The sequence below is a fragment of the Pseudorasbora parva genome, chromosome 16 (genome assembly GCF_024679245.1).
Source record: "Pseudorasbora parva isolate DD20220531a chromosome 16, ASM2467924v1, whole genome shotgun sequence".
Lineage (NCBI taxonomy): Eukaryota > Metazoa > Chordata > Actinopteri > Cypriniformes > Gobionidae > Pseudorasbora > Pseudorasbora parva.
The window spans coordinates 27,456,844-27,484,099 of record NC_090187.1 but is presented as its reverse complement, the minus strand read 5'-3'; the positions used below and the strand labels follow the sequence as shown (position 1 = coordinate 27,484,099).

The 27,256-nt window shown below is 37.6% G+C and overlaps 1 protein-coding gene across 2 annotated transcripts in view; it reads right to left on the bottom strand.

The window, feature by feature from the left end:
- Positions 1–1,377: 1,377 nt before the first annotated feature.
- sema3e (sema domain, immunoglobulin domain (Ig), short basic domain, secreted, (semaphorin) 3E) overlaps positions 1,378–27,256 on the bottom strand; it is a 73,805-nt gene continuing 47,926 nt past the window's right edge. Inside the window, exons 5-17 of one of the 2 annotated variants that reach the window (XM_067420140.1) lie at positions 25,628–25,724; positions 24,037–24,153; positions 16,746–16,888; positions 16,251–16,365; positions 12,703–12,772; positions 12,465–12,609; positions 11,523–11,745; positions 10,657–10,748; positions 10,493–10,534; positions 9,998–10,164; positions 7,152–7,219; positions 5,740–5,867; positions 1,378–3,490 (exon numbers count right to left, since the gene is read on the bottom strand). In XM_067420140.1, the coding sequence (XP_067276241.1) occupies positions 3,044–3,490; positions 5,740–5,867; positions 7,152–7,219; positions 9,998–10,164; positions 10,493–10,534; positions 10,657–10,748; positions 11,523–11,745; positions 12,465–12,609; positions 12,703–12,772; positions 16,251–16,365; positions 16,746–16,888; positions 24,037–24,153; positions 25,628–25,724 (1,854 nt within the window). In that variant the 3' untranslated portion in view covers positions 1,378–3,043. The remainder of the gene's footprint in view (positions 3,491–5,739; positions 5,868–7,151; positions 7,220–9,997; positions 10,165–10,492; positions 10,535–10,656; positions 10,749–11,522; positions 11,746–12,464; positions 12,610–12,702; positions 12,773–16,250; positions 16,366–16,745; positions 16,889–24,036; positions 24,154–25,627; positions 25,725–27,256) is intronic. The other variant, XM_067420141.1, reaches the window with a different exon arrangement.

Sequence of the window (27,256 nt, the reverse complement as noted above, 5' to 3'; positions counted from 1 at the left end):
AATACTTGACATTCATTTCTGTTAGCAGCCTGCAGTGCGCTTTCAGAAACGCACTGAAGGATCATGTGACAAGGCCAAAGTATACTTCACTTTTTATGCGTACACGAGGGTCAGCGCAGAGCATAGACAGTAAAAGAAATGGACCGAGCGTTCCCATTGACGTCAACGGCGAAAGAATGAAGTCAACCTAGGGGCACTCACTTCCTGATGGCTGAGCGAACTGCGCAGGCTCAGACTGAGCTTGACGACGTAGATGTGACGTGAGCCTCCTGTCTGACAGCTGTGAGTCTTCTAGTAGATGTGGAAAGCGAAAGCTGAATCACGTTGTTTAAATATTTTCTCCCGTTGTTTTTGGCTCACTATGGGCTTCTCCCCATTCTTCCCCCTTGACTTTATCAGACTAGTCTCCAGGACATGTCTCCACGTCCCCCCGACTGTCTCATAGACAGTAAAAGATTGCCTGCGAGCGTCTCCTCAGGTCTATACGGTAATTTCTCAACTGTGCGACATGGTCGCGTTGGTTATGACGCAATCGTTAGCCTATTTTTACAAAAACAGCTTCTGCGGGGCGATAGTGTAAGATACAAGGTAATGGAGCCTTTTATACATTGTCGTGTTTCTTTAGAAATAAACAATGGACAAATGGAGTCTTTAAACGTCTCAGATGTAAAGTTATTCACTGTCAAAGTGACTCAAAAATGAATGGGAGTCAATGGGATGCTAACAGCAGGTGATGGCTTGGTTAGCAATGGCAGCCCCTAGGGGTGGAACGCTTTCCGAGCGCTAGATTACCCCCTTGGCGCAGAGTGCATATGACGCAAGTTGTGTCATCAGAAGAGTAGGCTACGCACCGCCGGATTTTAGTAACCGCACAACCGCCAGTTGCACATAGGCATTACATTATTAGGCAGTGTTTGCATGGGTTGTAACTTGTGGCAAGAGACTGCTCAAAACTGTGTATTCGTTGAACGTTTGTGTATGCATACGACTTGAATAGTATATTTTGCAAGGCTGTACATTCAAATATGAAAAAAGCAAAAACAACGAAATATACTTTTGGCCTTAATGGCTACAAAAAAAATCAGCTTTGCCGTCACAGAAGTAAATTACATTTTAAAATATATTAACATTGAAAACATTGAACTTATTTTTCATCAAATAATGCATTAAATAAGACTTCTTTCAAAAACATTTAACCTACTTACTGACTAAATTATTTTAACAGCAGTGTATTTCATACTGCAGTGTGAGAACTAAGAAGGTCAATGGTACCTGAAACTTGTCCGTTAGTATTCCCATTTATCTCAGCAGCAGCTGGGAAAGATGTAGTTACAGAGTTAACAATGCCATGCTAACCAGCTACACCTCGACCCTGTGTGGATTTATGGCATTTATTACACAACTGATTTTACATACTTTGAAATATCATGATACACAGCAAAACAGTTGACCTCACTGGAATATCATAATTTGGTTCTAGTTTAGCAGTTCACACCAAAAATATTGTTGCTCGTCTTAGAATACTAAACAAGGATGATGATGGGGATTGCATTATGATTAATGATGTAAAAGATTATTTACAAAATTGGATTGCAGTAATACATGTCTAGTTAAAACTACGAACACATCTAAAACCACTAGAAAAACACTATCAAATCTTACACCAACTAAAATAATTTATAAAATAATGAAAATACAGATAAATATACTCAGTATGTGCGCAAGGTTGACACTCGGGATCTGTTGAATATTGTCAACAGTGGAAAAGTCATTGTGTGAATCTTCAGGAAATCTCACATTGTCGACAAGAGGACAACTGGTCTCTGTCATTTGTCATTGTTCAGAGCGGTCCAAGAGGAAATGTCATTTGTCAGATCCCGAGAGGGTCTTTTAACCACTTGTCTTTAAATGGTCCAGTCAGTCAGGTAGCACTGTATGTTTTCATAGGAGCAACCTTGGTATTTTCTTTGAATCTGAAATGTTACACAAGAGCCCTGCACAATTTTTTAGATCAATTACACATTTTCTTCCTGCTTCTATTTTTAAAAAAGGTACACCAAGTAATTACATGAATATTTTAGGAACAGCATGCTACCATACTACTTTTACAACTGCAGTATGTCTCTTTTACTAATTTTATGTATGCTTGGAAAAGTCAGATGACCCATTACACTTTACGTATATGTTTATGTAGTATACAGCACTTTAAAGAACACAATTTCCCATAATACAATACTTATAATAATTTCCAGCATCACAAATGATTTATTTTTTTAATTTTTATTGTTTTAATAATGATTTGACCAACTTCCAATTGATATTAACATTAAACTAAATGTTAAACATTAACACAAAAAATGTATTTCCATCCACTGAATTTAAACATTTTTTAATACAAAAGTCTTTTATACTTACCATGTCTGCACTTACAAAAGTCAGTAAAACAGTAATATTGTAAATTATGAAAATTTAAAATGAAAGATCAGTAATTATTCAGTAATTATGGTGAGTTGGTGCTCAAGAAACATTTACTATTTTTGTCAATATTGAAAGTATTATCATTTTGCTCATCACTTTTGCAAATAAATAAATAAAAACTAATTTAAAAAAGTATTATTAGATGAACAGAAAGTCCAAAATTACTTTTTGTAAAAGTCTTTACTGTCACTTTTTGATCATTATAATGCTTCAATGCTAAAAATATAAATGTCTTGAACGTACTGACCCCAAACTTTTGCACTGCAGTGCAAATCATCAGAAAAAAATGTAATGAGACCGCAATGTAGCATACAAATAATACATAACGTAAGTGGTATACCTTAGCTTCCTCACATCCATGAATCCGATGAGAAAATTACTTGGTGTACCTTTAACTATTTGGGATGTTGACTGTAGTGTAATGGTTTTTTAGATGGAATGACACAGCGGTAAAGTGAGTGTTATTAAATGTCATCCATTCTCTTTTTATAATAATAATACTAATATATTTGATCATCTGCACTGAGCATGCGTTTAAGTGGTTTGACGTCTCATCTTACAGTCTTTACTCTGTGTGTCGAGGTGCCCGTGCTCTCGGTCGTTGCTCTGACCCGGGTGTGTATCGCCATTTGGGTGCTATTCCCTTGAGTTTCTTCCTCTTCCTGTCGGATACGCACCACACCTTCTCACAGTACTGCTCCACTCGCTGAAAGTTGCTGTAGCCGATGAGCTGCATGAATTCCTTGTACCAGAGCTTTGAGGAGGCAGAGGGTAGGCTGGGAAAGGAGCAGGGCGGAGGTCTGTGCAGAGAATCGCCTTCCTCCTCCTCCTCCCCTTTATGGAATAGACCCTCAACTTTGCCCTCATCCAACACCTCCAGAGTGACACGCACCACCGTCTGGATAAAGCCGTGCTCCGTGGACTGGCACACGTAGACTCCTGCGTCTCCTTTCGTTATTTTAAGAAGCAACAGGCCATGGGGGGTTTGAATCACACGATCATCACCTTTCACCTGAGAGGAGGAGGAACAAAGGACAATATCAAATGTATGTATCTTATTTTGGTGGTTAGTCGCCAGTTAAAAGTGCGTTGATGCGTGGTTGCTAAGGTGTTCTGGCTGGTTGCTAGGATGTTTAGGGCGACCCCACATCCAAGTTTTAGATAATTACTCCTTTAAGGTGTGCCTATTTCGCTTTTTCAAATATTATCATTTCAAGCAGTGCGTAATATTACAGAGCCCTGCACATGGCATGCAGTAAAATACTAGTAGGCTAAATCGTGCACACGATTTACTATTTTGTTCCCTCGATTTATAAATTGTGCGCACGTTTAACTAATTTGTTCCCTCGATTTGCTAAATCGTGCGGATGATTTATAAATCGAGGGTACAAATTAGTAAAACGTGCGGACGATTTATAAATCGAGGGAACTAAATAGTAAATCGTGCGCACTATTTACCTTTTTTTTCTTGTAGGTCAATGTGCGGGGCTCCATATAATATAGCTTTTTGTGAATGTAAAACCTCTGCAAAGTTTTAAAGATTAAAATGTGCATGACAAATAAATGTATTGTTTCCTAAAAGAATGAATCGATTCTGAACTGCCGAAATGAATCGTCAGCAATTTCAGTTTCACTTTCTCACAAACCTACGTAACAATGTTACAAATTGGCAGGCTATGGTCTTCATTGGGTGCTGCAAACAATGTCTACTTTTACCTGCCCTCAAACACTGTAGTTGTAGCTGAGGCCTGCCTGGAAGAGTTTGGTTTGTGTTGTTGACATGTCGAAAAGAGTGCTGCAAATCCATTGCCTGACAAGCCAGACTCACATCAAGATGTTGGGTCTGGGAACTCACCATTGACAGGGCTCAATCCGAAAAAATGGCTGTTTTTCAAACTCCCTCTGCACGCAATAGGATAGTGCTTCAACCAACCAGAGCAATAAAGAAGATGAAGCGGAGCTAGTTGATCAATTTAACAATTTAACTGGCTGCAAATTAGACTTGCTAGGGTGCGTCTAGTTTCCCAAAGTTACTAGCCACTCAGCATTTTTACTGGATACAATTTTGACATCAATACCATGTGGAAAAACTGCCAAATAGAGATTTTTAATATTATTTCATAATTTGGCAGCAGGGTATATATTAGGCTGCTGTCACTAAGTCCTGACGCACGGATCCAATATACTGTTACACATACAGTAACAGTATAATTATTTGGGTATACAGTAGTACATAGGAAATGCACTATACATATACCTGTAATGTTTACTGTTTACATTTAAACCACTACTTAGCCTGTTTACGTGAATACTCGCCAAGACCGGCATTTGGTGTGTATTTGACAGTTTAATTAGCACAATAAGCAGTTAAAAATAACTTAATTTGGTACTGAAACATGGCTTTATGTGCGCACACTATGAGTGTGAGCACAAAATCTGTGGGAGTGAGTAAAATTTTGCGCAGTCCCACGTCGAAATTCAAGCCCTGTAATACCAACAATATTTATCCGGATATGAATGAAGATAAGAATGGAATGGCGTTGATAAACACGCTAAAAGGCGATTATGCGTCTTGATAGCATGCCAAAATGGCATACGAATTGTCGTGTCATACATAAGCCATTTCATGAGATCAGTCTGAACAAATTATATATGAGTGAGGAAGGGGAGGTGGGTTTGCGAATATCATAAATCTGATTGGTCTGAAGAGTAGCAAAACGCTTCCTTGCATGATTTGAGGTATAATTATGAGCTATGTGTCAAAATATAATACTTTCAGTGGTCTACTGTTTTAATCCCAAACCTCAAATGAGAGTAATAGTAATAGTGATGCTCACTTTAGCTAATACTACTATGCCATTATTGAAAGTTCACCATGTTTCTACAGAGAAATGTCTAAGCACAGAGATGGTCAGTGACATAGCCAATGTCATTATTCTTTTCCATTTAAAATGAATCACTGGGGGCTATATTACCCAGCCTCCTGTGGTTGGAATGGTTCAATGAAGCTTTAATCTATATTTAACAGCCGTCTCTCACCAGGGGTTCAAAGACCATTACTTGTGATAAAATACTGTAATTTCTGAGCCTGACCATGTGAGCCTTACTTCTATATATTTCAAGTAAACTCTGTGTGTAGGCTGCATCTTTGAAGTAAAATCTATTTTATTGCATTCAGAAGATGTTTACTTAGGTATGTTTTGGAGACAGATGTTAGTCTCTTGGATTCTATGGTATGTCCTCCTGTAGATGTGTTTTTACCTCCTCCATGTCCACGCCATGTTGAATGTACCACGTTACAGATGCCTGCAGTGATCGTGGTCTGCACTCCAGTAGAGTACTGTTGGTCTCCACACCATATACCAGCTTTTCTGAGATATGTTGTTCTCCTGTAACACACACCCACATACTAAACAGACTATTCCAATGAACTCCAAATATGAAGGTCTTTTCACCACTGAACACATTCTACATCTTGCAACTCAATTTCTTGATATTCTCTGTAAACTATAGAAGCTTGTTTCCGCCATTGAATTAAAACAACTGTAATTGTGATTTTTTTCCCCTCACAATTCTGACCCCCCTTCAGAATTAGAAGATCTAAACTAAGAAATAAAAATCAGAATTGTGAGATGTACACTACCAGTCAAAAGTTTGGTGTGTCCATCAAAGATAATGGGAAAGTGTGTCCAAACTTTTGACTGATAGTGTAAATTCTCACTTTTTTTTGCAATTGGAAGTTTATATCTAGCAATTATGATCTTATTGCTAGCAAATTGCGAGTTTATATCCCTCCACAAAATAAATAAATAAATAAAGTCAGAATTTTGAACTTATCTTGTTTACCTTTTTTATTCGGTGACAAAAACAAGCTTCCATAATAAACACAATCTTACATGCAAGAAATCCATATATTGTGCTCATGGCTGTTGCATATTGTTATTTTATCTATTAGGGGTGCCCCTCACTAAAGATTTACACATTCAAATCAGAATTGCCGAATCTTTCTATGGTCAACTGATAGTCGAATATGTAAATGGAATGGGAGGAGCACGACAATAGTCAGCAGGAGGGTAAAACTATTTTTATTTTCCTTTACACACTGCACACAGCAACAACTTATAATAAAGAGACCAAAACTGCCTGCCAAGTGACAGACAAACTGACAATAGCTTTCTTATTTAGGTTTAAATAAAAGGTAATGTGGTGGATAAACATTCGTAAAACATTTTCTCATAACATGTTTGATTTTCCAATCATATTTGTGTTTTGATTTGAATCCATTCGCACTATAGTTTATACCTTATAGATTTTGTCACATTTCCAATACATTTGTGCTTCAAACTGAATCCTGTAATGTTTAATATCAGAGTTTATATTAGACGTTGGTTTGATTTAAGCTGAAATGCCTATGGAAAAAAAAAAAAAAGAATGAGGAAATTACTTCCAGAACAAGGCAGCATAAGAACCGAGCGGTCACTGTCACGCTCTATTGTAATATACTGTGATGTGTGTCTGCTAAAGTAAAAGCACCATCTGTGCATAAAGAGTTAGATACTCATTAACTGTACTGTGACCTCTTCAACTTTCACAGATCTCACCCGCCTCATTTTTCTTATAAAGCTCCCAAGACTCTAATATCCTCTATTGATCAGGCTATAGCCAGAACGTACCATTAAGATGAAGTCCATTGCACTGCTGAACCGCGTTGCCATGGCGGACGTCTTGCCTTCTGAAACGCCTAAAGAATCCAAAAGAAAAATGAGACATTGACATAACCCAGACTCGGCCTGCCTATCTGCAATTGTCATAATATCATCCTGCCGCCCAAGGTTTGTAACACCACCGGGAGGTGACAGAAATTCAATCAGACTAGCTCCGGTTTTTGTTGGAACTCTGTGAGTAATGGCTTTGACAGGCATTTGGTGCCGATTGTGTGCGACTCGTCTGGCTTTGCATGCAAAGTGAGCGTGTGATGGGTATTAATATGGACGATAGGTGTTAGCATCAATCGCTAACGAGCTCAAACTGATGACCACACTGAGACAGCTGACAAGCTTTTGAATCGGATTAAGCAAGCACTCCCACTCGCCCTTCTCTCCGATACGCTCGACACGCAAGCACACACGCTACCCTGCGGCTGAGTGAAACATCAAAAGAGCTCTCACAAAAACACACACACTGTGAGTTCACTAATGGAAACCCGAACAAGATTTTGGTGTACATAGATACACATTCTCACATAATAAAACTTTAGGGGGAAAAAATGTAGACCTTAATCAAGAAATGCATTAACATTCAAAGAATTCAAAGTTAAAACACAATCTCTTTCAAATGTCAAGACATCTTATGTCTGTCTCTAACCTTGTTTTATTATAAAAGCAACCTATAGCAGGGGGTCCAGAGACTCGGTCCTGGAAGGCCGATGTCCTACAGAGTTTAGCTCCAACCTGAATCAAACACACCTGAACTAGCTAATCAATGTCTTAATAGGTCATATATTAGCTATATTAGGCATTGATTAGCTGGTTCAGGTAATAATAATAATAATTTGTTCGAATTATATAACGCTTTTCAAGGCACTCAAAGCACTTTACATTGAAGGGGGAATCTTCTCAAACCACCACCAATGTGCCGCATCCCCCTGGATGATGCAACGGCAGCCATATTACACCAGAACGCTCACCACACACCAGCTGATTGGTGGAGAGCAGACAGAGTAATGAAGCCAATCAGGAGACGGGATGATTAGGAGGTCATGATGGACAGAGGCCAATGGGCAAATTTGGCCAGGATGCCAGGGTTACACCCCTACTCTTTATCGAAGGACATGGTTTAACGTCTCATCCCAAGGACGGTGCTCTTTGACAGTATAGTGTCCCCATCACTACATGGGGTGTTAGGACCCACACAGACCACAGGGTGAGCACTCCCTCCTGGCCTCACTAACACCTCTACAAGCAGCTACCTGGTTTTCCCAGTTGGTCTCCCATCCAGGTACTGACCAGACTCAGCCCTGCTTAGCTTCAGTGGGGGTGTTTGAAACACTCCAATCAAACACACCTTCACAGGTGTGTTTGATTGGGGTTGGAGCTAAACTCTGCAGGACAGCGGCCCTCCAGGACTGAGTTTGGGGACCCCTGACCTATAGTCTCCAGTCTGAGGCTTATATCTACAGAGCATTTATAAATATCCTCAAAATATCAGCCCTTCCAAATGTGCCATAGTTATTTGAGTGTGTTTAAAGAGCATTAACATCTACAGTAGAGAACATTAATATCTACATAAACCTAAACAATACAGAACACAGCCTATACATCTATGCAATAATATGTAAATATTATTATAAATATTAAGTAGCTAATACATTAGCTCATGGAAAATTAAATAATAATTTTAAATAAAACATTACATTTAAATTACTGTTAAGGAAAATGGCACAAAATATACTTTTGACACCATTTCAAATAATACAAGATATACTGTTAAAATGAGGTACTGCATTTGAATATTTTCCTTTCATTTTGGACTGCCAGAAAATGTTCATAGTTAATGTGATGTACAATTACGTGGATTTGAGGATAAATGGCTCCATATATCCACTAATCGCCCTCCGTATTCCACTTACGAAGAAAATGTAATGCCTCTTGCAGTTAAAAATGCTTGCGCTACGCCGACGCCATCATTGCGCCAGTTATGCTGTTTCCGTAAGTTGAATACGGACGCCGAGCCGCCAGAAGCTAGATATTTTACTTTATACCGTGTTAAATGTGGATATTTTTTCCTACAAAAACCCATCGATTGGCTTCAGAAGACATTTATTAACCCCCTGGAACCGTATGGATTACTTTTATAATGGATAGATGAACTTTTTTGGTTTTCACATTTTGAGCTGCCATTCACTGCCATTAAGATGCTTGGAAGAGCCAGGACATATTGTATTCGTCCTGAAAGAAGAATATCATATACACCTAGGATGGCTTGAGGGTGAGTAAATCATGGGGTCATTTTCATTTTGAGTGAACTTTCCCAGCCCCACTTTATATTAGGTGGCCTTAACTACTATGTACTTACAATATGAAAACACAGTAAGTACATTGCACTTATTTATTTAAATATATATTGCAAAACACTTTTGCTGATATTGAGGTGGGATACAGGACACAATAGGTGGGATACAAGTTAGGGACAGGTGTGTTGGTATGGGTACGTTTAAGGGTAGGGTTAGGTGTAAGGTAAGTGTCAACAGTGTAATTATAAATGCAACTACAGAAATTAATTACAGATGTAATTACCTGCAGGTATTTTAAAAAATGTAGGACTATAAGTGCATTGTATCAAATGATTAATTAAAATGTTGGTACATAGTAGTTAAAGCCAAGGTCCACTATCCCTTTAAGGCTTTATTTTCTGTAAAGCAGCTTTGGAACAATATGTACTGTGAAAAGTGTTATGCTATTAAATCTGACTTGACTAAATACAGGCTATAAATTTTCTATACATCTGACTGAAATGGTACCTTTTGGTATACAGGCCTGCGGGGTAGTACCGGGAACATGTGAACCCATCCCAGGCACAGTAGGGGTCTCTGGCCAGGCAGCAGTCTGCGCAAGCAGAACCGTACAGCCCACACTGGTGTACAAGCACCTGCGTTACACCCAGCTCAGAGCCCACGTACAGCTGTTGCTATGGAGATATAAACAATGCTGTCAACTGCTTTGTTACATATGATGAATGCCATTATGTCCAAATTACCATGTTAGCATAATGATGAAGATCAAATCATTCCACTGAATTGGGCATTGTTTGTGTGTATTCTATACATATTCTAGCTCATATCTGATAGTATTTAGTAATGATTGTCAGCATTATACTACAAAGCACGTCTTGTTATGAATTCTGAATTTGCTATACATCTATACATCTAAGACTGTCATGGTTATCACTCATGCATGAAAAGTTTACTCAATGTCACCATCTCCAGGTGGAAAACTACAGTGTCTGTGAGTCTTACTCTTTTGGTAGATAAAAGGATCTCTGTAATGGGAACAGGGACCTGGAATGAAAAAAAAATAAGATAAATAAATTAATAAATAAATTAGTGTAAAGATTGTTTTTAAAATAAATGAAATGGTTTTAATACAAAGATAAAATGACACTCAGAGGACTTTTGATGACCTTGAAAACCTGCAATTCCTCCAGAAGAACCTCTTCAACTTCATCGGCCTCTTTGTTGTAGATTGTGATCATTTTTAATACTACAGAATTATCTGAGAGAGAGAGAGAGAGAGACAGAGAGAGAGAGAGAGAGAGAGAGAGAGAGAGAGAGAGAGAGAGAGAGAGAGAGAGAGAGAGAGAGAGAGAGAGAGAGAGAGAGAGAGAGAGAGAGAGAGAGAGAGAGAGAGAGAGAGAAAGTTAATTATTTACTGATCAAATACATTTAATAAATAATACATTTTATGATCAATGCTGAAAACAGTTGTGCTGCTTAATATTTTTTGGGGAACCTAGGTCTCTTTTTTTAGGATTCTTCGATGAATAGAAAGTTCAAAATAACAGCATTTATTTGAAATGAAAATGAAAAAAATGAAAAAATGAAAAAAAAAAATGAAAAAATTTTTTTTTTACAGTGTCCATGTTACACATTTTACATGCACTTACTATTATAGTTATTACTATATTATAGTAATAACAGTCAATTATGCATAGTTATATGCAACTAACTAACATGTTAACTAATATTACTTAGTACTTAATTATATAATTAAACTGTAACAAAGACACCTTCAAATAAAGTGTTACCAAATCTGACCCCAAACTTTTTAATGAAAGTGTATATTTGCTAAAAGATCATTTATCTTACATATAGTTGGCCTTAAATTCACAAAACAATCATTTTTGGGGGTTTGTAGACTAGAGATTAAGTTAAGTAAAGGTATATTGTGATGTTATTCCAAAAAAAAAAAAAAAAAAAAAAAACACAAAGCCTATATGATGTAGCAGATCTAGGTGTTCAATAATATATAGGTACTACAATGGAGTACCAGTCCCTATGAAGAGAACATTGTAGTGTCCGTCCTCGGCTTCCACCCGGTCCACCGCCAGCTGTGTGAGTTTACGTCCTCCTTCGGTGTCCAGCAGAATGGGCCGCCTGTGAACGGGCTGCACTGCCTGGAACATGAGGGGATGGGAACGTGCAAAACGAAGAACCTCATCCGGATACGCCTTAGAACTGGAGAACTGGCCTCCGTTTATTTTACTGGCACACTGCGAGAGACAAAAAGCGGTGAGCATGAATATACTCGTAAACACAGTTCACCAAGTCACGAAAGCCATTTTGGTCTTTCATTTTGTTTGAGCTGACGTCTCGCCGCAATAACCTTTTAGAACAAGAGACTAATCAGAAATCCAGCAGTGCATGACTCAAGCCACCAAATTGCCTTTTAAAAGGTCAGCTGTCAGAGACATATTTTTTCCCCCGTATGCTTTTACCAAGAATACCTGCACATGGAAACCAAAAATGTGAGATGTGAACAACAGAAAAACCCTGATGCTTCAATATGAGAAAAGACATGCACCAGGGACAATGACTGTGAATTACCAGCCATTACTAACTACTGGAAACCAATCTTACTCTTTTATCATATGGAGATAAATAGCCAGAGAAAGACATTAATCAGCACATATCAGATATAATTATAATTCAGGCCACGCCAATGCTGCAAGTACTCGGTTAACAGCATTAACGTTAAAGAATTGGAATGACACGCTTGAGGTGAATAGTGATGTGCAGTCATGCTGAAAATAAACCAATCTGCCATGAGAGATTCTATGCGTCTGAAGAAATAAGATCCAAAATTCAACATTCACTCAAGTGGGCCGTCAACTCGTCGTGACATTTTTTTTACACAGGGATTTCTGATATAACAAAAAGATTATGACACAAAGTGACTGATGGACCCGACATACAAGCTAACATTACTCACCGATCCAGGTCGCGGGTAGGGGACTCTGCCATCGTACACCTTCCAGTGGTGGTCAGACCGTTCCCGGTGCGCAAAAGGCCCATTAAACGCAGCACGGATGTCTTCCATGTTATACATGCACACGGCGTATCCTTTAAACACGGCGCTGAGGGAAAAAAAAACAGATGTAGGTGAGCCTCCAGACTGCTGTTTGTTAAAATAAACAGAATATAAGAGTGACACATGTGACCTCACACACCTGGTGGTGCTAAACAGACCAAAGATCTCTGGATTTTTCTCATCTTTCTTCCGCAGCACAAACACATCCTCTAAAACAACACAAAGATGCACACAAAAATGTATCATCATCAAATAATGTTGAATTTGTTGGTCCTGGAACAACATCATTTATCAGTCGGTGCCCTCAAATTTAGAGTAATGTTTACATTAAATTATGTTAATGTACCAGAATTTGAAATTCATTTCCTACACCAGAAATCCCAACGTTTTTTGTCACCTGAACCCATTTGTCCTGAAATATTTACTTGAATTTTAAGTTAATATATTTCAATCATTAAAAAAAAAAAAACATTCATAGGTTTACGAAGCACTGAAACCAAATTACAATATATGGGTGATTTCTACAATTGCAGGTACATTTGCTGTTCTAAGTAAAATAAAAAATAAAAATCTGCTTTTTTCAAATGTTCATATTTTTAATTGTTTAAATAATTTCTTACTCATTCTCATGGATCACGAGATGTTACAGGCCATAACAATATATTCTGTGTAAAAAGTGTATTTTCTTGTTATCAGAATTCTGTGTATTTTTCCTTTATGGATCATTGTGTAATCAAAATATTTTATTTTACTTTTCTTTTGGGATTATTTAATTTATTGTAAAGGCTGAATAGTAATTTTCCTAATTATAACATTAAATTGTTTCAAAATAAATTGTATCTTTAAACATGTGTCCATAAATCTTCTGTCAATTCTGTTACCTTACCATACTTTGCTTTTAAATTAGGGGAATTATCGCCCACAACTATGTAAGATAAAGAAAATGACAGGTATGTGTGCTTTCTCTGAGAAAATAACAAACCAAGGTTTTTGTTAAACGTCAAAAATGTTTACCAAAAAACATAAGGAAAACATAATTCATAACCGATCATACAGCGGGTTATTTAAAAGCCTTTTAATCAGGATATCATTAGTGCCATGTGCTCTTTGCATTTATGCTAGCAAGTGGAGTTTTTGGCTAAAAAGTTTAAAATTCTCAATTATGTTACCGTCCAACTCTGTTACCAATGTTATTTCTATTGCCTTTTTTTTTTTTTTACCGTTACAGACAAAATAGGCAATGCTTAGAATACTTTTTTTTTTATTATTAAAAGCATATTACAATTTAATAATTCAGTGCTTGCCAAACACGTTACTTACTTTTTTACTTTTAACAAAATGGTATTTTTATAGTATTCTTTGTCAACTCTGTTACAGACAAATTATGCAATGTGTAGAAATTTTCAGAAACAAATTGCATATTTGCTCTGTAAAAGAGTTGACAAACAGTACCATAAAGATATTACTTTTTCATTATAACAGGAAATAATGTCTGTTTGTGAATTTTTTTTATCTTAACTTTTTGAAATGCAAAATGTATCTCCAATAATAGAATCACTCATGTGATAAAAAAAATAAATAGTCCAACAATACAAATAACAAAAGGCATCATAGGGATGGAAAAAATGTGATTCGAGAATTTACACTTGAGGATTAATAATATAAAACTGCTTTTCTGTGTCTTTACATTTATGATCAAAACCAATCAGCTCCATTTTCATTTCAAAGGGAAATGCAATCAATTATATACAATACTAACAGGGACAGCCAAAATGACAGTCAAAATAAACATTGTGTATTTTACATCTCTGATGATCTTTGGAACAGATTAGGTGATTAATAGGATGCCATGAAGAAATAAATGAGCTTTCATCTGGAAATTAAAGCGATTATCAGCGAGATCCTTCTTCAGACTACCAAGTTTTGAGTAAGTTAAGCAACACAGCTGGTGAAACAGATTTGGATTTTCAACTCACACAGCTGGCTTATACTCAATGTGATAAATACTGCGAAGACATGGAGATCTATTGCAAATTCATCCGGATTGACAGTTGGGTACTTGATGAAATCTCTATAGCGAAAGGCAAAATGTGAAAAAAAGCAAAAACTGATTCATCAGCAGTTTTGCTCAGAGGCATCTGATGAAAAGAATCACTGAGCTGGACGAAACTGCTCATCACTGAAGCTACAAAATGCAGGTATTCTTTTCTTTTTTTCTTCTTTCTGTGCTATTGTGCCTATTTTGGTCAAGCGGCCCATCTTGATGTATCCGCTGTCAATTCTTTACAGATATTGCTCAGAGCATGACAGTGACTTCCTCTGTATATTACCAACCAAAGAACCAAATCAAAAGTTGCATTCATGTAGTTTGCAAGATTAGGGTATTGCACCCCAAATATGTCAAGGTTAACCAGATGACAAACTATTTCTTGTATACATACAAGATTTACGGGCTAACATTTCAAACAATTTCTTGCATGACAGAATACGACCGGTTTGAGAAATTCTACCTTTTCAGCTGTATAAATACTGCAAGGAAGGCAATGACAGTTTTAAAATGCATTAGATTTTTAATCTACTTATCTCAAAGCTACACTATGTAAATTTCTGTCCTCTAGAGGTCGCCTTTTCAAAACAAAGGCGTAGTTTGATGATGCCAAGTTTGAGCTCAGAATCTTGGGACTTGTGGTCTTCACCTCACAGCCGGTGGAAAAGAATCGGGATAGGACTCGGGCAGAAATCATATTCATGGATGTGATTATTAATGTTACTTTAGTATGAAGCAGAACAGGACAGAATGTTGAAGGAGCTGAGCAAGGCCGCTGGAGCGATTGTTATGCAAACACAGCGAACAATGGGATTTTTATTATGAACGGACACAGTCGCCGGCACTATTACCCCTTTTCCGGTCAATAGTATGAGGTAAATCAGCTCTGTTAATCATATTAGATGCATTTAAGTGTGTTTAAAATGAGGTTATGACATTACTCTGTGCGTTCACTCAGCGGCTGCTGTGACACTTTTGCACACTGCTAAGAGTAAAGTGTTTCTGCAGGAAAAAAAACAGAGACCGAGGGTAACGCAGATATGACGCAAATTGACAAGTGACTCCCTCAGATCTCAGACTTGGTTAAAATAGCATTTTTCCACAATTTACAAATAGTTTTAAACATTTGGGAACTCAACTGAACAAAATATATAACACTGGCCTTAGGGTGTTTGAATATTTTACTGCAAAAATACTACACAGTGCACCTTTAAATAGTAACACTTATATTCAAATGCTTACATTAAAAAAAATAAAAAAATAGTGTCCTATTTATGGTGTGCATATGACACACTCTTGGGTAGGTTGGGGGTGGTGGGGTGGGTGGTTCTTACGTAAAATACGCCATAAAGTGCGTATGTGAAAAAACACGTACCATAGGCATGCCAAAATGAGTTTTTTGAGTCAAATGAGTCAAAATGACATTCCAAGAGATTGCACACTCGTACTATTTATACACATTTATGTGAGATCGGGCTTAGAGTGAAAGTGAACAAATTAGGTTTCATCCCATATCAGGCATGTGTTTAGAATTACTGGCCAAAATTCCGTAATGAGGTACAAGGCGAATACTTCCATGTTTTAAGACACGCATGAAAAAGGCCGCCAGAGAGGACGGCAGAAAGTAGAACGTCCCCTACCGAGCTCATCAAAGTGTGTGTCAATGCCGTTGGGTCCAGCCACTGAGCAGATCAAACGAGTCTTCAGGAAAGAGCTCCATCTGTTTACCAGCATTCTCTGACCACCCTGGTCATTCTGACAGAGGGGAAGAGATAAAAAGACACTTCATTTCACCTGACCTGTGGGCGGTGCAGCACAACATCTTGAGAAAGACAAAAGTAATTGGTCAATGCTTAGTTGGGTAGCTTCGGAAACGTATGCCAACATGATGCTGGTAAAATAGTCCCCCATTATGGTGGCAAAAAGCATCTTTCTCCACTGACAGCCATTCAAAAAACATTTTATCATATTATAATGTTTTGCAAGAGAAAGTTACTTAGATTTTCCCTCTCTGTTTTATTTAACATCATGAGTAATAGAAGTCTGGAGAGCTGACCAGATAATGCTAAAAATAAAGCTTTCTCTAGCCATTATATAATACGTTTTTGAATGTTTTTGGCATCTGTGTGCCGTACCGCACAGACTCTTCCCACTCTGGTGTACACAGCTTTGTTTCCTCCCTCCGTGTTGGCCACTCGTTCCGTAAAGAAGTAGTAGACCTTATCGTCAGCAGGATCATCATTGTCAGGGATCACTGCTGAACCCACAAACTTGGGCTCTAGAAAAAAGAAAAAAAAGAAAAGAGAGATATACAAAGATAATACATGGTTAGATTTACTCAGGAAAAAAGGTATTAAGGCTGTCAACGGGGTGGTACCTTCTCAAAATGTACACTTTTAAACCTAAAGGGTGCATATTGGTACCTTTAAGGTCATACTAAAACATAAAGTGTACATATTAGTACCTAAAATGAAAAAAAGGGTACCTTTTAAAAAGGTACCAGCCCAGTGACAGTTTTTGTACCTTTTTTTCTGTGAGTGAGAAACAGACTACCATTTAAAAGTGTCTTATGCTAACCAAAGCTTAATTTATTTGACCAAAAATACAGCAAAAACAGCAATATTATTTAAATTTTATTACCAGGGTTCCCCCACCTTCAAACTTAAGGACCTTTCAATGACTTTCTAGGTTCAATACCCTCAAATTCAAGGACTTAAAGGGTTACTTCAGCGATTAGCATATGGCTTTGTATCAGTAGAAACCCTGGAATATATTCAAATTATTGTGTTTTCCCCCCTCATATTTCCCTGAGACAAGAGATTTATGCATTTTATTTCTGGAAAAATTCCTCCTATGATGCAAATTGACGATTTTTGCATCAAAGGAGGAATGTTTGCCCAAAGGCTAAAGACTACAGCCAGCAGAGGGAGCCATTTCCGCATGTTTTGAATCTGCGCATGGGGGATGGAGATCGCACTCAGCTGGCAGGGAGAGCTCAGCTCAGCTACAGGCCCTCATTTAAACGGAGCTATGGTGAGCAATGTAAGTGTTTTAACTGCTCAAATTAATTTCTATGAAAGTTAAGCTTGCAAAGGCATGAACTGAAAAGCGCCAGACTGAACTCGCGTTGTGAATGTATGCCGCGAGTGTAGTCGCGATTACCTCAGCTCTCATCACTCCTGCAGTTAGTGCTCAGTGCTGTCTGTGAGACTCGCGCGGTGACTCACTCATTATATTGAACAGACACGTTTAGTTTTTAATTGTAGTGTCTTCTCTAACTCAGTCGCAGTAATCAAGTTGGTGGCGTTGGGAATGGCCTCACAGGGCAGCGATGCATTCTGGGAATTGTAGTCTTTCATCCCCATGGGACAAAAATACATTTTCTGTCTTTTCTCAGTCTAGAAGACACCAAATTCAAAAATAATTTCACATTTCTACTGCATTGATGAGCCAGTTTAAATACAGATTCATCTACCGAGCGCTGAAGTACCCCTTTTTCTACATTAACGTGAGTTCCCCAAGCCTGAATATTGTCCCCAAGTGGATAGACATTTAGTTCGGTGTAAACCGTGTACTGGCTGTCTTTCTCTGCCTTTGAGAAAATGATAGGTCAGACGAGCCAATCTCGACTGTTCCTGTTATGACGTCATACCAGGTACGGTTACCTCCCTTTCCTCCTCCCAGAGAATTTGGCAAGCCGCACGCCCGTGCCAGTGCTATATTTGTTTGTCCTCGAGAGAGCATGGCAGTTGCTCAGTGTTTGAATGTACAGATGAAAACAGTCTTTTTTCAGTTCCTTCATCTGAGCCTCAAAAGAACCAGTGGGTTTATTTTATTTTCTCTGGAAATTCCCTGACCTGTGATCAGTGATTTCTGATGTGTAGCTAATCCTTCAAGTTCACACAGACTTTCTTTCTAAATCGTTTAATTCTGTTTATGCATCAGTGAATCAAGCCAGTAACTAAATGAACAACTTGGAATCGTTTGTAAGTAGCATAAAACAAATGTTTGATCAAAGAACACCCTTTATAATTTCTGAAGCTGTAAATCATACCTCACAAGCTTATTTGCACACTTGTCCAAACTGCCGATATAATGAATGACACTGCTATGCTCAACAGAAGCTCTTACTGTATTCATATTAATGTCGTGTTTGCTGTTAGTTGTGGTCAAAGCATTTTGTGGGAGAGAAATAGCGTTGCAATGACGAGATCACTGCATTCATGCTATCATCAGACTGCCTGTGTACTCAATGCTCAAAAGAGGACCAATACAGGGTCGGCGTGACTGGGACTCGCGTTTATTCAGAACTCTCAGATACAAACAAAATAAACTCGCGCTCACAGCGCTCTCAACAACTGAGTAGAATATAACTTTCTCAGCAATCTTTTTTGTCTCTCTGGTCCATGAGTACTCAGTCTGCCTCTCTCTGGTTGGCAGCGCTTGCCTTTCATGCATACCTCTCTAAACCATTCCCCCTCCGCCACATACAGTAAACTAATACTCATTTCAAATGCAAAGATGACAGCCAATCGCAACAGTGGGCGCTTTCACTGAAGTCTCACAGCAGACATGTCCTTCGAAACAGAGGGCTAAAATCAGGAAAGAAAAATTATTATTTCAAAATTATAACATTGTGTGATGTAAAAATCATACTAACAATATGAAACATTTAAAAAAAAAAAAAAAAAAAATCCACGCCATGGGAACTTTAAGATATATAAATGTGCTTTTAAGGTTTTCTTGCCTCATGTGTTTACATTATCTTAACAAGCAAACCAATTCAACATTACATTAAATAAAATATTTGGGCAACAGATTATCACAAATGTTTTATGTTTAGTGAAGACAATATACGGTCATAAACTATGCTTATTTTCAAAACCTTTCTGTTTTTTTTTTTTTGAAGATTCACAAACTTTCAAGGATTTCAAGGACCTGTGGGAACCCTGCATTACAATTTATACTTTTCCATTTTAATATATTCTAAAATGTAGTTTATTCCTGTGATGGAATTTTCAGCATCATTACTCCAGTCTTCAGAGTCACATGATGCTTTAGAAATCATTCTATATGCTGATTTACTGCTTTGATTTGTTACTGGTGTAATGATGCTGAAAATGCAGCTTTGCCATCAGGAATACATTATATTTTAAAAGAGAAAACAGTTGCTTTAAATTGTAATAATATTCCACAATGTTAATGAATTTTGATCAAATAAATGCAGCCGTGGCGAGCATAAAAAAATCAAATAAATGAATTATTCCATAATTTTGAGTAGTGTATTTACTCAGAAAGCACCAGTCTATAATTACAGGATAAAGAATCTTCAACATTCAAAATAACGTGTGTGATATATGCCTGTCATTTTATGTGCACAATGCATTTGATATATGCCTATATTTGCCTATATAACCCAATACTAAATCTTATTATGCAGTGTGATCTGCATGTCTGCATTGTGCAGTGAGCGTGAGTGGGATTAGATCTTCAGTGCTCTGTGAGTCAGAAGCGAAAACACTTAACACCAGTTAACACCATTCAAAACAAACTGTAAAATGTAATACGTTGACTTTACTTAGAAAAAGTGAGGAAACCGATTGCCTTAAAAAGTAAAGTAGCCACATTTTTGGTTATTTCTTTTTTTAACATTATTAGTTGTGTTAACTTGTTATTAGTGCTCACATTATGGTAAACCAATTGCCTTAAAATTCTCAAGAAAGCTGAACTTAAAAAAATAAGTGAAGACAAAAACTGAACTCCATTTAACACTTATTTATTACTTAAAGTAAAGTAAAGTAAAGTGAACGTATTTTTAGCATGAATAACACTTAACACCTAACACTTAACACTATATATATATATATATACACAACTATTTTATTTTACAGTGCATGAACAGATCTCAACCTCAGACTATCGAGTGCACACAGAAAACGTGAAAGTCTCCATGGTTTTGTGCTCTGCATTAAGCACCTGTATGTTATCGAGCAGATGACCTCGGGATGTGATAGTATTTGACCGAGTTTTATTATGTCTGAATGGATGTGAATAGGTCTCACGGAGATGGATGGTATGTGTCAAACACCTCGCTCTCTTTGTCTCTGTGTGATTAATCCCAGCAGGGGTCTGAATCATATGTGAGAAGTGTGAGACGACACTGTATTCTTAGCACGGTCTCATCATCTGTCTGAGAATGCACACATGTACAATCTTTAGAATGAATACTGGCATACTTATTTCTGCATGCTGTGCAAAAACAGTATGTGAAACGCAATATTACTACATGTTCAATTCAGAAAGTAGCCTTGCTGTAATACAGCTTATGAATTAAAGGGATAGTTTGCCCCAAAATTTAGTCCTCAAGTTGTTCCAAACCTGTCTTAATTTCTTTGTTCTGCTGAACACAGGAAGATATTTGGAAAAGATCTCACCCCTATTGTACTAAATTATGACTTGATCTCTTTAATATTTTGCATTTAATAAATATTTTGTAAATAAAAAAGTCAATATTTAGTTATTTGTTTGTGTATTATATTTACGGTATACAACTTATCTATTTTCTCATTATTATTTTTAATTGTTTTGCTATTTGAGATGTTTTCAATCAGTAATAATATAAGGTACTATAAGGGAAAACAGTAAAGACTGTAAAAAGACTAATGAATATTAACACTGCCAAATTGATGAATAACAATATAACATTAAAGTCAGTACATCCCAACCACACACACACACACACACACACACACACACACACACACACACACACACACACACACACACACACACACACAGATATATATATATATATATAGTGTTAAGTGCATTCATACATACATACATACATACATACATACATACATACATACATACATACAGGTCCTTCTAAAAAATTAGCATATTGTGATAAAAGTTCATTATTTTCCAAAATGTAATGATAAAAAATTAAACGTTCATATATTTTAGATTCATTGCAAACCAACTGAAATATTTCAGGTCTTTTATTGTTTTAATACTGATGATTTTGGCATTCAGCTCATGAAAACCCAAAATTCCTATCTCAAAAAATTATCATATTATGAAAAGGTTCTCTAAACGAGCTATTAACCTACTCATCTGAATCAACTAATTAATCCTAACCACCTGCAAAAGATTCCTGAGGCTTTTAAAAACTCCCAGCCTGGTTCATTACTCAAAACAGCAATCATGGGTAAGACTGCCGACCTGACCCTGTCCAGAAGGCCATCAGTGACACCCTCAAGCGAGAGGGTAAGACACAGAAATAAATTTCTGAACGAATAGGCTGTTCCCAGAGTGCTGTATCAAGGCACCTCAGTGGGAAGTCTGTGGGAAGGAAAAAGTGTGGCAAAAAACGCTGCACAACAAGAAGAGGTGACCGGACCCTGAGGAAGATTGTGGAGAAGGACCGATTGCAGACCTTGGGGGACCTGCGGAAGCAGTGGACTGAGTCTGGAGTAGAAACATCCAGAGCCGCCGTGCACAGGCATGTGCAGGAAATGGGCTACAGGTGCCGCATTCCCCAGGTCAAGCCACTTCGGGCTACAGAGAAGCAGCACTGGACTGTTGCTCAGTTGTCCAAAGTACTTTTTTCTGATGAAAGCAAATTTTGCATGTAATTCGGAAATCAAGGTGCCAGAGTCTGGAGGAAGACTGGGGAGAAGGAAATGCCAAAATGCCTGAAGTCCAGCGTCAAGTACCCACAGTCAGTGATGGTCTGGGGTGCCATGTCAGCTGCTGGTGTTGGTCCACTGTGTTTTATCAAGGGCAGGGTCAATGTAGCTAGCTATCAGGAGATTTTGGAGCACTTCATGCTTACATCTGCTGAAAAGCTTTATGGAGATGAAGATTTCGTTTTTCAGCACGACCTGGCACCTGCTCACAGTGCCAAAACCACTGGTAAATGGTTTACTGACCATGGTATACTGTGCTCAATTGGCCTGCCAACTCTCCTGACCTGAACCCCATAGAGAATCTGTGGGATATTGTGAAGAGAAAGTTGAGAGACACAAGACCCAACACTCTGGATGAGCTTAAGGCCGCTATCGAAGCATCCTTGGCCTCCATAACACCTCAGCAGTGCCACAGGCTGATCGCCTCCATGCCACGCCATTTCTGCAAAAGGATTCCTGACCAAGTATTGAGTGCATAACTGAACATAATTATTTGAAGGTTGACTTTTTTTGTATTAAAAACACTTTTCTTTTATTGGTTGGATGAAATATGCTAATTTTTTGAGATTTTTTCAACTGAGGGGTTTTTATGAGTTTTTTTTTTTGAGGGTTTTTTATGAGCTGTATAGCATTCATGCATCGCCCAATTAGAATTTAAAAGACAAAACTATCTGTACTTAAATGCACATTCTGGCTATTGTTGAAGATCCAGTATTCCATCTACAGAACAGTTGAATGTGCACCGTATACTGTACATATAACAAAAATAGTAGTAGTATTGTAGTACGCCATTCTGAATCTATCTTTTGGCATGGAGCTGATGTGCTAACTGCACCCACGATGAGGGCACAAGCTTTGCTACAGTGATACGCATGGTAAAAGCATCATCATGGGCTCAGTCGCAGCTATCTGGGCTGAAGGCCAGAGCTCCCGTATGTCTGCAGGAGGAGATATACAGCAAAGCGAAACATTCAACCAGCTCACAGCAGGATGCCACAGGCTTCTCGAAACCACACACAGGACAGCCTGTACTTTACTCTTGAAACTTTTTGTATCCAGCAGCTAGTTTCCATTGTTTTGTCAGTAAAACCCTTTTTTTTTTTTTTTTTCACACAAATATAAAGGAAACTTAGCAGTTTTATAATAACAACAAAAAAAATTGCATGGCCAGTTTAAATAGCTATAATGTTGTTTTTTCGTAGTGCAATTTGTAGTGAATGAAACAAAAATAAATAATATTAAAAATATCATTTTGACAGTATATGCAGCGTTTTTCCCCCCTGTGGTATCGAATATCAATAATATTCCAGGTGATGTATCAAAGTTAGAAATTCCAGTATCATGGCAACCCTACTACAACTACTACTTTCAATTTTTTCCAGGACAATCACTGTGTTGCCATGGTTTCTATGCCTGTAAAGAAAGAAACCGGAACACGGACATGACGCCATTGACAGGACATTACACTGGTTAAAATTGAGAATTCCTCTGTGCTTAAACATTGCTGAAAACATTTGTGATAATGTAAATACACAAGTGAACAAACTTTATAACACTGACCTAATGGTTTTTGGATATTTCAATACTGTGGTTGAAATATATGCTGCGAAATGATATGTGGTTTGTAGGTTGCCACCATCATCCATGCGTATTTTCAACAGGGATTAGTTTGGGTTCTAAGTTAAGGTTCTATTTTGGGTTGAATCTAAGTTAAGTTTGGCTTTTCTCTCACCATTCAGTTGCTGTCTGTCACCCACTTCGGTCCTAATGAAGCTGTGGTTGCCTAGACGATACAGAGCGGCATCATTCTCCCAATAATCAGTGTACAGGCCCACAAACAACTCCCCTCCTGTCAATCAAACAGAGAGAGAGAGAGAGAGAGAGAGAGAGAGAGAGAGAGAGAGAGAGAGAGAGAGAGAGAGAGAGAGAGAGAGAGAGAGAGAGAGAGAGAGAGAGAGAGAGAGAGAGAGAGACAATTAGTATTATGGAATGAAATCAAGAACATCTGGCTGTATTTAATATCTGAAGTGGTTTTTGTTATTATTATTATTTAAGCAGTTATTTAACAGTTTCAGCTTGGTAACACTTCTCACTATTAACTAGTTGCTTATTATCATGCATATTACTAGTGGCTGTTTATTAGTACTTTTAAAACACATATTAATGCCTTATTCTACATTAACATATTCTACATCCCCCAATCCTACCCAATATCTAAACTTAACAACTACCTTATTAACTATTAATAAGCAGTGATTAGAAATTTAATGTAGGCAAAGTCGTAGTTAATAGTAAGTAGATAGTGAGAATTGTGGACATTGCGCTATAGTTTTAGTGTATTGTCTGTGTTGGGTATGATGTGTTGTCTTGTGTAATGTGGTTGTGTAAATTGCGTATATGTTTTTAGAAAGGCCCGACCAGGGACTGGGGTTGCAAATTAGCCTATTGGCTAGAAACCTTTTATGCAACACATCTCCACATTTTTTGTTATGGCTTGTCTGTGATAATTATGTAATAATGTGTGCTGCGTTGTCCCTGACAAATAAACAAATAAACAAAATTGGACCCTAAACTAAAGTGTGACCTATAACATTATAAAATATCACTTAAAAGAGTCCTAAATTTGTTCAGTAATGCTTTGATTTCACTCAACATTTTACAATATTTGGCCTATACGTCAACATTTACTGATAATTGTGATCCCTAAACACTAATGCATAATCATTTTGGCATTCTGTTTGTCGTACATTTGGACACCACTAGGGGGCACTACAGACACTGGTAAATAATTGCCTCCATATCTACAGCATGTGTAATAATCCTGCAGTAAGTCAAGAAGTAATGATATGCAGGGCAGTATCTATTTAGCATCTAAACATTCTTTATAATGAACGATCCTGATGCTGGTGCCGACTGGGAGAGTCTAAATTAAAAGCTCAGCTGTATAAAGTCTGCAGCTGCTGTCAGAAAGAAAGTCATCAAATTCATCTCTCAAGCAGATCCCCTGTCGCCATGTGAATGAGGGCTCTGAAGGATTCGAGCTGAAGAGTGTTATTGAGGAGCTTTTGTGTTATTAAAGAGCTTTTGTGCTCATTGGCTCCTGGCTCAAAATGCACTCTCTTTTCACAACGCAAGAATACACACATTCTGAACATCACGCTGAAAAGGAGAAGAGGGAAGCTACATACGGTATATATAAAGACATGATGGGATGAAAGATATTTGGCAGTAAACGAAAGGAGGGCAAAGGCTGAGAATGATAAATAGATGAAAAGACAGAGGGCCGAAGGAGACTGAAGCTTCAAGAATGGATGAATACTTACGGTACACAGTGGATGCTAAAGGGCTGTTGGGATGGAATGGACATCTTCCTTTGCCACTCTCTATGTGATCAGACTCTAAACTGAACCCTCGCTCCTGCTGGAACACATACAAACACACACATTTACCAACTATGTGGACTAGCTTGGTCATTTTTATACTTTATTTCAAAGTGACAGTTGCATTGTACCTACTCAAATAAGTACTAATTAATATTAATTAACTACATGCACTTACTATAGAGTTACAGTTAGGGTTTGTTTTAGGGTTAGTTACTATGCATAATTTTTTGTTATTACTATAGTAGTAACATGTAACTATATCAATTATCTTAAAATTAATTGTTACCATATTTACAGAATGCTAAATATAATAGAAAAGCGTATTTAAAACTTACACATACATAACTATTTTTCAAAAGTCTAGGGTCGGTAAGATTTTTATGTTTTCTTATGCTCACCAAGACATCTTATGCATTTATTTGATCAAAAATACAGTAAAATGTAAAACTTTATTATATATTATTACAGCTTAAAATAAATGTTCTATTTTATTATGTTTTAACATGTATTTTATTTCTGTGATGGAAAAAAAAAACAGAATTTTCATCAGCCATTACAGCAGGGTTCAGTAATGGGTCCTGCACACTGTGCGATTTTTCAAAATCCTTTGCGAATGTCCCTTGTCAGACTGTACGAACATGATCCCCGATGTAAGCCATCTCACACTGTATGATCTCAGTTGTCATTAATGTCAGACTGCATGATAGTTAAGGCGCTTAAAATGGACGCGCATGCAAGAAAACTCACCCGGAACTTTATATCATCAATGAATGACGCGTTCGGTGACAGTGAGCTGCATTACACGTGGGACCGAAATGCTGGAAACAAATAAATTTCTAGCTCTCGTTTTGGTCATAGTTTGTATTGAAAAACCGATATATTTGACTGTCGTCGTAGGAGAAGTCACACTGCAGGATTCTGTGCCAAATCTTCTGACACTGCCAGAATTTCGTCTGAGGTAAAATTTGATCGCAGCGCTCATTAATCGGCTGCCGGTGAACATGTCAAACTAACGACCAAAGACGTCAGATTTTAGCCTAGGATCTGAGGAATCTTTTAGGATTTGCTAAATTTGTCTCAGACGGCCAAATCGTGGGCAAAATCGCACAGTGTGCAACCGGCTTAAGTATCATATGATCAATAAATATTTCTTATAATTATCAGTATTGCAGGGATGGAAACGGGTGAGGGGAAAAAACGAGAAAAAAAAAAAAAAGATCAGCTTGAACGGACCTCTCCCAAAAAGGTGAATTGAGGAGTTTGCAGCTATGTTGTTGAAAACAGGTGTGGTGCTTAATATTTATTTGATCAATTTAATGTCCGATTGACTACGACGCATGCGTGAGAACATGACGAAGAACTGAAAAAGGTAAATAAAACAATATAGTGATAAAATGACGATACAGCAACGTAGCTATGACTTCCCATTTTTAGAATTCAACAGCTTTGATACGCGCCGTCTTCCACTGCTTGTGAACAAAGTCCCTCGCTTCTGGGTCATAACCAAGCGGCAACCTTCACAACACATACAATCTCTCTTGAAGCCAATACGGAAGTAATGTAAACTGC